Source organism: Arachis duranensis, chromosome 3 (genome assembly GCF_000817695.3).
Source record: "Arachis duranensis cultivar V14167 chromosome 3, aradu.V14167.gnm2.J7QH, whole genome shotgun sequence".
In the NCBI taxonomy this organism is placed as follows: Eukaryota; Viridiplantae; Streptophyta; class Magnoliopsida; order Fabales; family Fabaceae; genus Arachis; species Arachis duranensis.
In genome coordinates this window covers 5974572-5986025 of record NC_029774.3, presented here as the reverse complement: position 1 = coordinate 5986025, position 11454 = coordinate 5974572, and the positions used below count along the sequence as shown (strand labels likewise).

The 11454-nt window shown below is 29.0% G+C and overlaps 1 protein-coding gene across 5 annotated transcripts; it reads right to left on the bottom strand.

The window, feature by feature from the left end:
- Positions 1–375: 375 nt before the first annotated feature.
- LOC107476536 (protein YLS7) lies at positions 376–4720 on the bottom strand. 5 transcript variants are annotated; one of them, XM_052259124.1, is made up of 5 exons: positions 4609–4720; positions 4401–4456; positions 3285–4221; positions 2298–2572; positions 376–1419 (listed from the first exon to the last, which is right to left on the bottom strand). In XM_052259124.1, exons 3-5 carry the CDS (start codon positions 4057–4059, stop codon positions 610–612), a joined length of 1860 nt encoding a protein of 619 aa, XP_052115084.1. In that variant the 5' UTR covers positions 4060–4221; positions 4401–4456; positions 4609–4720; the 3' UTR covers positions 376–609. The 5 variants fall into 5 exon arrangements, with proteins under 5 accessions (XP_052115084.1, XP_052115085.1, XP_015951850.1 ...); XM_052259125.1 differs by having other exon boundaries at positions 3285–4141; XM_016096364.3 differs by lacking the exon at positions 4401–4456 and having other exon boundaries at positions 3285–4141; positions 4609–4714.
- Between the last annotated feature and the right edge of the window lie 6734 nt (positions 4721–11454).

Sequence of the window (11454 nt, the reverse complement as noted above, 5' to 3'; positions counted from 1 at the left end):
GCCTTATCTGGATTACGACAAAAACCACAACCAAATAGAATAGGAGGATATTCAGTTGGAGCATCATGTACAACAAATGCCACACAACAAGCAATGCCAATCCAATTATTGTCATCCACAATGGGAGATGGATCCACCTTCATTGAATTACCTGTATTCTGTTTGTTGAACCACCTTGGAATTTCAGTTCCTGGAATAATAACTTTAATGGAGCATCTGGGGAAAGAGCATTGCATGTTCACCTGCCACATACAAATTAGGTATGTATAACAGCATAAGTTCATACCATACAGAGACAAAGCAAAATGGCAAAACAAAGGAGGACTAAAACTCACTACCAAAATTATCAGATAAAATAATGCGAACTGATGTTCAAAAAATATGATGTGGTATATTAAAAATCAAAACTTGGTAATGACATACGTAGCCATATCAGGTGTACTAATGGCTTTTGAGGGTTAAGGAATAAGCAAATAGCTTATCATCCAAACCCATATATAAATAAATTAATTTCTCTACAATGTTAATATTTTCTTCTATGAAAAGATACAACTTAACTATTTTTGTCTCTCCCCAAGAAACTCATTTCCTACAGAGTCATTCAACTAATCACGATGCACTTGATCCTTCATATTCTCGCCTAATGATCTCCATCACGAGCTCATTCCAGGTATCCACGGGGCCTGGCATGCACCAATGCAAGCAATCCTGCGGTGGTGGCCTTCCATCCGGTCCACGCTTTGTGATCTTATTTGGATCAGTGCTCCTGTATGGACCAGGATGGCCATCATGCCTGTACTGAAAAACTTCAGTGATATCCATTAACTTCAACCTTGATGCATTTGTTGCATTCTGCATAGCACGGTTGAAACCATTAACCTGTTGTGCATGCATGACATTTGTGAATTCGTTTTCCACCAGTTTGCCCGGACCAAGAGGCTTCACCTTCCCCGTGCATGATCCACCCGTGTTCCAGGCACCACCCTCGTAGTGATCCGGCGAGTAAGAGCGCACAATTGTAAGCCCCTTGTAATTTGGATGCGCAAGAATGGAAGTAAGAATTGTTTCAACGGATATACCGTATGCTTGAATACTATTAATCTTCATTTTGTCCCGATGAGACTTGGGCGGCGACCACAACTGCCCGCCCACAATCTCGTTGTTTAAAATGTACACAGACTTCTTGGCAAACCAATGACCGGAAGAAAGAACAACCACATCAAACATTGGGAGGAATTCCATCAACTTCTCATCCGGAGCATCAAGATGGAGCTTATCCACACCAGCCTCGGCATAATCAAATGGCTCAGGATAATGTTTGACAAGCCACGAAGACCACATCCGCGCAATCATTACAGATGTGGACCTGAAATAATATCGTTGCATGTTACGATTTCCCCGATTCTTCGGTACCTCTACCTGAAAGTATCGTTTTATAAGTTAGCCTTCTCACTATGCAAAATGAATGCACATTATCATGGACCCTGCAAAACAAGCACGCATATAATGTACGTATGCAAGTATAAAGTAAATTCTATGCAAGGAAACCGTTGAATTTGATCATGAACATAGCATGGTGCAGGTGCAGGTGCAGGTGCAGGTGCAGCTCGAATGCCACACGAAGACAATTCTTGTCCTAGTAGCCAGAAAGATACTTAAAATTAAGCACCCGTAATATGTGATAGATAACTGACTTCCTCAGATAATCCAGATCAATTAATATCCGTAAACTATGTTCAAAGGCTGATAGTAACATCACATCAGCTTAGCAGTTATATGACAGAATTGGTTCAGATCATCAAAATCAAATCAGGAGTTTATTCTGTTCACTAATGGTTCTTGATCACAATGACCACAGCACATGAAACTACTAGAGAGGATTTTCAGGGGACCCACTACTCTCTTAATCTTTCCTCACTCCATTACATGGCTGATTTTACCCCAGTGTCTTTTCCCTCCTATTTATACTAAATCCTAACTAATCAAACTCCCCATCACAAGGCCAAGTTCATCATCCCTTAGGTTTCTTTAAAGGATTATTGAGGTTCTTCCTTGAAACAGAATTCCTTTTTCTATTCCATGTCTTTAATTTGCTGTCTTATGAAGTGGACAAACTATGGTTTGTTATGTGTTTCTCGGGCTCGGCCAACCTTATATATCATAAATCTAATATACTAATATCAAAAGCAACCATGATAAAATAGAATGACAAATTCGCAAAACATTGAATTTCCCTGTTACCTAGGAATCATTTAATTTTCCATTCAACGCAGATACACAAGTTAAAAAGAAATAACCTGCCACAGAATACACAGCAATGATTCCATCTGGTTTCTTGCAACTGAATCTCCAATGAATGCCAAGGTCTTCCCTCTCATCAACTCCAAAAATTTCTTTGGATCAAATCTTGGGAGGTCGCACTGAGATGGCTTCCAGCGCCAATTCTCATAATCCTTGTCAGGCCTCCCATTAGCCTGACAATTTTGCATCTGTGTAATTACTGGGCATGTATCATTTCTATATAATGGTCCCAATGGATCGTGTATCCAGCTTCCATGGTACAAATCGCACTCTACAGAATCCAATCAGAAAAACCAATTAAACATCACCAAAGGTATACATAGTATTTCGAACCAAAATTATTTTGGAAAAAAAAAGGCTATATGACAGTCACAGTTTTGGTAATAAGATACAAATACTAGTTTTATTATCCTATCTCAACCTAAAAGATATCTAATAATTTTCACAAATCTATTGATTAACTCATAATTTATAATAGAAACAAAGATCAAACTAAAAGAGTGCTTACTATGAAATCATACTAGCATCAAGTTATACAAGTAAAAGCAAGGAATCTAATTTCAAGCCTTCATTATAGGAGTCATAGAAATATATAAATAGTAAGATTGCTACAGCCATCTTATTATACAGGGAAAAGAAAAAATTGCTTTTCTGGCTATACTATCTCATCTCTTTCTCCCCACCGAAACCTATACTCTATGATAGAAAAACTTTAATGTGTGAGGCTGTATGTAGTACATATGTTGAATACTAAATCTATATTCCCCTCATTAAGTTAAGTGGACACATAATAAACAGGTATTACACATAAATCACTTCATAAGCATGCTCCAACTCATAATAATAAAATTAAACTAATAATGAAATTATTGCTCCAATGTGTTCCCAAAAGAGGCGAAGAAAAAGAAACAATTTTATGTTGTAATTGATTATATAAATCAAAGAGTAATACAATAAAACAATATGATTATCACAACTGCAACCTGGATTAGCTGAACCAGCAGAAGATGCGCTATCTCGCTTCTCTATTGGCTCTGGAACTGCCTTTGATGTGGAATCACTAGATGACACGGGTTCCTCATCAGATGCACTGGACTGACTGGTCAAATCCACAGAGGCCAGTTCCTCATTTTTTACAATACTTGTATCATTACCAGCCACTGGCAAAGTTGCCGTCGAAACCATATCAACCTGTGAATCGAATTTAGAAGGCAATCTACTATTGACTGCATCCTTACTTCCATCAAATGAAGTTGAAGATTCTTGCGAATCAGAACCTGCTCTATCAGTAGATTCTATTTCATTCACCTCCTTGTTAACCGGAGATTGCTCTGATATCTGCTCACTCAACCCTGCTTGTGAGTTTGAGTTACTATCAGCTTGTTCTATACTGCTACCACTAGATTGATCAGATGAAACCGTGGGAGAATCACCACTAGATTGATCAGATGAAACCGTGGGAGAATCTAGATCCAAAGATTGTTTATTATCAACAAGATCTGAACTTCTATTCAATTGAGCATCCTTAGAATTTTCATTTTTTGAAGATACTGACACATCTACCTTTGCTGTATTATCTACACCATAAAAATGACTATGAACAGTGGATCCAATAGGGTATGATACAAGTCCCCAAGAAGCATAAATTAAGAAAACTGCAAGTACTCCTACTGAAACTGCAATCCACGAAATCGGCTTTCGATTCGAAGGAATTATGGAAGAGCCTTTAGATGTAGTACTCCAAGCCATGCCTTTCATCAAACACCTCCAAGCTCTATACTAAAAACTGAAGCATGAAAGCTTTCAAGAAGACCATAGACAAAATACCTAAATTTTAATCCTGAAACACAATGTTCAAGTGATGGGAATCAGATTCAGGTAACTACTGCTTGATAATGAGATCAAACCTCATGTGCAATCCTGCCATAACAACCAACACACAAACGGTAACAAATTCTGACTAAACATGCAACAAGATAAGATAATTTTCCCTTTTTAAAAAAAAGGTCCAATTTTTCTCACAAAATTGGGATTTTCATAATAAAATTAAAAGGAAAAGAAAAAGTAATTTTGATTAACGGTGAAGAAAGAGCAGGAACCTTTATGATGGTGGCAAGATTCAATGTGATGGGAATTCGGAAGCGGGAAATTAATGCTGCAAAGAAACGCGCAATTTGATAGAATTCTAAAGAATTGCGACCCTGTTTGATTTGATTAGGATGCGTGTGCGGTTGAGCTTGGAATGGAATGAAACGAAACCAGATTTGAAAAAAAGAGAAAAGATAAAAGAAAGTGACAGAGGCTCACCTCAAAGTTCAAACTCAAATCCATGATTCACAATCAAGCTTTGTCGCTTGTGTAAACTTAGTAATTTTCTTTTATTTTTCTTCTCCCCTCTTCTTCTTCTTTTTTTTTTTTTGGCCGGCTAAATATATTTTTTGAATTTTGATTTTTTTTTTCTTCAAATTTGACACAATCAAAAAACGAACAAGAAATAGTTGTTGACTAGTGCCAATGACATAGGCATATAGCCATTGTCCTAATGTCCCATATGCACTATGTTAATTTTGGAGAATCAATACTTTATCATCTACGGTTTATTTTTTTTAACTTTTAAAAAATATTGTATTTTTTATGTTTATATTTTTTAAAAATAATATATGCATATACTCTTTTACGTAAAAAGATAATTAAAAACATGCATTAAAACTCTTAATTATTATTCTTATTTTATATAATACATATAAGAATATTGCTTTTTTTATATGTATAATAATTTACATAATCCCATAGCTTATAGCATCTACACATGCTATAGTAAATTATAGTAATAAATATTAATGTAAAAATTAAATTTAAATAAGTACAAACTAATTTTTAAAAGCATATCTAACTTTTAAAAATTTTAAGCACAAACACATAAATTTTTTAGTTTACCAAATATAAAACAAAATATTTGTAGCGAATACTCATATAAAAATATTTAAAATGTCTTTTTTTAAAGATACTTTTGGATTCTATTATTATTATTTAATGATATTTTTAGCAACAAAGTTAAAATTTAAATTGCTGTATTTTAATTTTAATTTATTGTTAAAAATATCACTAAATTAGTTTGTTTTTGCTAAATATCATCGTTGACATAAATTTGTTACTAATTAAGTAATTATCATTATTAGACCTTGAATAATTTATTTTTTTGTTATTTAAAATTATCATTAAGATGAATTTTTTATGGATTATCATCAGTGAACTTTAAATTTATTGCTGTCTTGTTCAAATAATTACTTGATTAAATGTTTTTATTGCTAAAAATTATTATTGAGTTAAATTTGTTAGTGATTAAACTTTAAATTTGTTGCTAGAAATTAAATTTGATTGCAACAACATTTTCATGCATTGGCCTATAATGGACTCAATTCTTTATGTTAAATGCAATCTATATATTCTTAATATATAAAAGTAGGTACATAGGTTTACCCATATTGTTTTTAAGTTATTTCTCTTTTTCTACTAACGTCATGTCAGCATCAACGCTTACTTGGCAAAATTTTAAAATTCATCACTCAAATCTTGCCAAATCATATTTTATTTTCACATAAAAAAACACAAAAAACAACTAAAAAACACAATAAAAACCAACAAATTAACTTTTTCCAAATCAATCCTTATTTCTAAAACAACAAAAACACAAATTAACATTTACCCCCAATAAAAAGCTCTCAAAACCAAAGAGCTTATTACCTTTCTCAAACCCTCACCCTCTTAGCACCTCTTCGTACCAAGATCCTATTTCCTCCATCCTCTTCCGGTCCCATCCTATTTCTTCCATCCTCTTCCAGTCCCATGAGCCATTGTTTTTTCCTCAAAACAAATTGTACATCGCGATATCCATCTCCGGCGGAACCGCATTGCATAAATTGCAGAAACAGGACAAACTTCATTCCTCCTCTTGCGGTTTTCCTGTCAGAGCTCGATTCTGGGTCTTAGACCAACGTCACCATTCGGCGCCGCCAATGTAGGAAATTTGTCTCAAGTATCTTCCTAAAGATTTTCAACTTTGCCGTTTACTCTTCTCATTGTTCAATATCATTTTCAATAGCCCTATTTATTTGTTATAAATAATAACATTTTAATTGTGAACTCATTGCAAGTAGCACAAGTTTATATATTCCTCTTTTGTAAACGGTTCTGTCCAACACTCGCAACCAAAATTAATGTGCATTTAAAATTATTGCTCCCTGTATACTATCGAGAGTGAACTACCAAACTGGCCCCTGTCCATTTCTCAAAATGACAACGTGACCCCTCACCATAAAAACGACCCATTTCGGTCCCTGACCCAATGCAGTCCCTATGGGTATTTTTCTGTCAACTCTGAACAGAAAATTCTGATGTGTAAGGTTCAAAAATGGACAGAGACCTAATTGTCTCTAAATTTAAATTGGTTAGAGGTTTATTTGTCCCTATTCTTTAAATGATATTTAAAAAAAAAATTTATTCATTATATTAATATTTTTTTAATAAATTATTGAATATATGGTATAATAAGTACAAACTAATTAATAAATTATTTAAATTTAAAAATATTATTTATTATGAAACTAAATAAATAAATTTCAAATATAATTTTTAAATATATAAATAATAAATATTAAAATACGGTTAATATATTAATAATAATAATCCTATGATATAATATTAGTATTATAATCTAGATAATTTTCACAATAAAATAAAAAATAATAAACACATTATTTGATATATAATTTTTTTTTTTTGAGTTTTTTTCTCTTTAAACTAAATTAATAATTCTATTTGATATCTTTGCACTAAAATACACCATGAGTAGGCTACTAATATTAAATAAAATAAAACATAATATATATATTATGAAGACCATTTATAAACTCAACAAACTCAAAGCATCAATAATATTATTAATCTATCAATAATACATATTCTCATAAGGTACATATCCATAAAGATTATCAATATAAGAATAATGTGGATTAACTAAAATTTTATGTATATTAAAATTTAATTAAATGTGACATATATTTTACTCAAAATATTATTCATAGATTAATAATATTATTGATGTTTTGAGTTTGCTGAATTTATAAATGGTCTCAATAATATATATATTATGTTTTATTTCATTTAGTACTATACTATTAGTAGCCTACTCATAGTGTATTTTAGTACCAAGATATCAAAATAGAATTATTAATTTAGTTTAAAGAGGTAAAAAAAAATTAAATTTGTTATTATTCAATAAAAAATTACTATATATCAAATAATGTCTTCATTAGTTTTTATTTTGTTGTGAAAATTATTTAGATCATAATACTAATAGTATATCATAGGACCATATATTCAATAATTTATTAAAAAAAGAATATTAATATAATGAATAAAAAATTTAAAAAATATTATTTAAAGAATAGAGACAAATAAACTCCTAACTAATTTAAATTTAGAGACAATTAGGCTCTTGTTCATTTTTGAACCTGACATCTCAGCATTTTCAGTTCAGAGTTAACGGAAAAACACCCATAGGGACCGCATTGGGTCACGGAAGTAAAGAACAGGACCGAAGTGTGTCATTTTTATGGTGAGGGATCGCGTTGTCATTCTGAGAAATGGACAGGGGCGGATTAGTAGTTCACTCTACTATCGATTGCAATATTTCATCATCAAATTATAAATTGTTATTTTACATGCGAAGTACTTCTTCCACAATTTACATTTACGTGTTTCTCTTTTTCAAATTGTTATTCCACATGTGCAGTATTTCTTCCACAATTTACTTAAAATGGATTATCATTTTTTGACCATGTCTTATTCTCTTTGTTGTGGAAGGATTTGCAGTGATAATGACAGACTGAAAGAGTTAATACTCAAAATTGCTAGATGAAAATCAACTAATCACTATTTAGTAAAATGTTTTAAAAAAACTAAAACAAAAAACTCTTATCTATTATTATTCAATTGAAATATCAAGTACTAATTAAATGCAATAATCATATATTAAAATTGTCATAATAATAATAATTATAAAAAATTTTAGTAGGATTTGCAATGGTAATGACAAATTGAAAGAGTTAATACTCAAAATTACTAGATAAAAATCAACTAATCACTATTTAGTAAAATGTTTTAAAAAAATTAAAACAAAAAACTCTTATCTATTATTATTCAATTGAAATATCAAGTACTAATTAAATGCAATAATCATATATTAAAAGTGTCATAATAATAATAATTATAAAAAATTTTAGTAGGATTTGCAGTGGTAATGACAAATTGAAAGAGTTAATACTCAAAATTACTAGATAAAAATCAACTAATCACTATTTAGTAAAATATTTTAAAAAAATTAAAACAAAAAACTCTTATCTATTATTATTCAATTGAAATATCAAGTACTAATTAAATGCAATAAACATATATTAAAAGTGTCATAATAATAATAATTATAAAAAATTTTAATTACAAATATTCAAATTCTATAACTTATACATATTAAAACTCTTACTATTCTTCATTTCTTAATCTCTTATACTAATTGTCAAAAATTTCTTAAATTTAATATAACCTTTTTATATGTTTTTCATTCTCATTCATTTATTTTTTTCATTATTTACAAACAAAAAAATTGTAAGAAAAGATAAAGTGTAGCCATTAATGTAAATCAAAAAATAAAAAAAGAAAATATAGTTTTATATAACTCTAATATAAATAATTTATATCTTTTTTAAAATAAATAAATTCAAAATCTATTTATAATATGTTCTCTAAAATATTTTTAATATAATATTTATTAAAATATACTATATAATATAAATAATCTACTTCCGCGCATCGCGGAGATCTCACTCTAGTTGTAAGTAACTTAAAAGAAGTGAAAATTATAGTTTTGCCATCAGTTATGTTTAAGTCCTTGATAGTTGATACACAATCCATAGTCATTCTATACATTAATATATAAATATATTCAAAAAGGAGAGGAAAAAAAATAGGCAATTGAAATTTAAAATTAAAGGTAGGACTTATATATAGCTGGTGCGTATTTGGAATTTGGTGACACTCTAAGTTAATGGTACTTAACAATCTTGACAAAATCGAATGTTAGAATCTTTTGTTCAACACCATATGATAGGATAAGGTTGCTAATTAGCTAAAATCGTAAAATTACTTCAAAATAATCATGAAAAGAATTCCGTTAGTATTTTGGTTTTTAAAATAATAGATTCTTTTATTATTTTATCTTTCTGTTTAAATATTATAATTGTGTACAAACAATATAATTTAACTATGACAATTTTAATATATTAAAATTCGGCACTTGCCCATAGTTAGACTAAAGTAAAGGTTACAATTCATTTAAATATGTTGATAATGAACTAAATTAAGAAAATAATATACTCAGATATATACATAAAGTTGTATGCTAAGTTGCTAATTTTTCTATGGAGATGTTTTCGATGAAAACTTTTTAACCATAAAACAATTGCATAATGCTTTTAAAAATAGAAAATAAATTATTAATTAATAATATAATAATTTGATTTTCTAATTTAAAAATAAATAGTTTATATAATTATAATATAAGTTGTATAATTTAAGAAAAGCATAATTAGTAATAAATGAGAATATTATTTTTCTCTTAATAATATAATTATATAGAATGCTACCATTAATTAATTTAAAATTCATACTCTTTTCATAAGTATAATATTTTTTAAGATTAAAAATAATTATTGATTAATGCTATAATAAAAAACATATCAAAATAAAATTATATCCAATACATTAGGAAAGAAAATATCAATATAACTACCTAAAACAAACTAATTACAAGATTTTCATGTCTTAAATAAATTTTAAAATATTATTCTTTTCTCAAAATTCAATTTGAAAATTATGTTTAATTTATTAATTTTTTAATTAGAGTATATTCATTTAATTATAATGCTTTTAAAATTAGAGAATAAAATTTTAATTAGTGATATAATAATTTGATTATCTAGTTTAAGAACCAATAATTAGGTACAATTGTAGTATAACTTGTATAATTTATGTTTAGTATAATTAATATTAAATTAGAACATTTTTTTGAAATTAAATTAATCAAATCCTAATATTAGAATTAAGTTATTTAAATAATATCACGCAAATTCAGACTATCATTTTGAGTACGATAGAAAATCAACAACTAAAATATGTTTACATGAAAGAAATAAATAAAAAACCTAAGAATATATTTGTGTATTTACAAAAAATATTACTAGTTATAAAAAATAAAAAAATACCAGATTTTATAAATAGTTATAATATTATATTATTTTACAAAATATTAATAGTGTATTATAAAATACTTTCATTTAATTAAAAAGGTTTTTGGAAACACTTTTTTAATTTGTTAAAAAAATAAAAAAAAAAGTTACACCAACTATTAATTCGAGTAGTAGAAGAAAATTAATTTCTTTAATTATTTATTTTTTTGCTTAATGTTATTATTGATTAGGACGGTATCTGATGCTTTGTTCTTGATGTAATTTCTGAGATTGATTACAATGATCCAGCAACTACAACTTGGTCTAAGTACATTCCTCAAGGTGGATTCAAACAATTTCTTAATCAAAATGGGCTCAAAGGGAAGAGACTTGGAATAGCAAGGAACCCATTCTTGGCCTTTTAGCCTCCAATGTGGCTCCACAGTTTGAGAAGCATTTTCAGACCTTAAGGTAAAAATTAATATAAGCTTTAAATGTTTAATTTTAAAGAATATTTCATTTTCTCAATCAGTACACCTACCTAATGAAAATGTATATATAACATGAAAATTGAAGACATCAAGGAGCAGTTGTGGTAGATAATCTCCAGATAACCAATATCAATGATATCTTAAATGTGACCAAAAGTGGTGAAGCAGTAGCATTTGCTTCTGAGTTCAAATATCCTTGAATTCTTATCTCAAGAACTTGGTGGTTTCGCCGGTGAGATCCTTGGCAGATGTTATAGCCTTTAACCAAAAGAATGCAGCTCTGGTATGTATAATCAAATTTTTCCTTCACTAAAAAACTTGATTAATTTTATACAGAACTTTAAAGTTCACAATGATTAACTCTTGTTTCAAATAACTAC

Coding starts and splice junctions, on each gene's coding strand:
- LOC107476536 (XM_052259124.1), bottom strand. CDS start 4,059: ATGAAAGGCATGGCTTGGAGTACTACATCTAAAGGCTCTTCCATAATT. Junction 2,573..3,284: donor TGCTGGTTCAGCTAATCCAG/GTTGCAGTTGTG, acceptor TGGATTCTGTAG/AGTGCGATTTGTACCATGGA. Junction 1,420..2,297: donor TGCTGTGTATTCTGTGGCAG/GTTATTTCTTTT, acceptor CGATACTTTCAG/GTAGAGGTACCGAAGAATCG.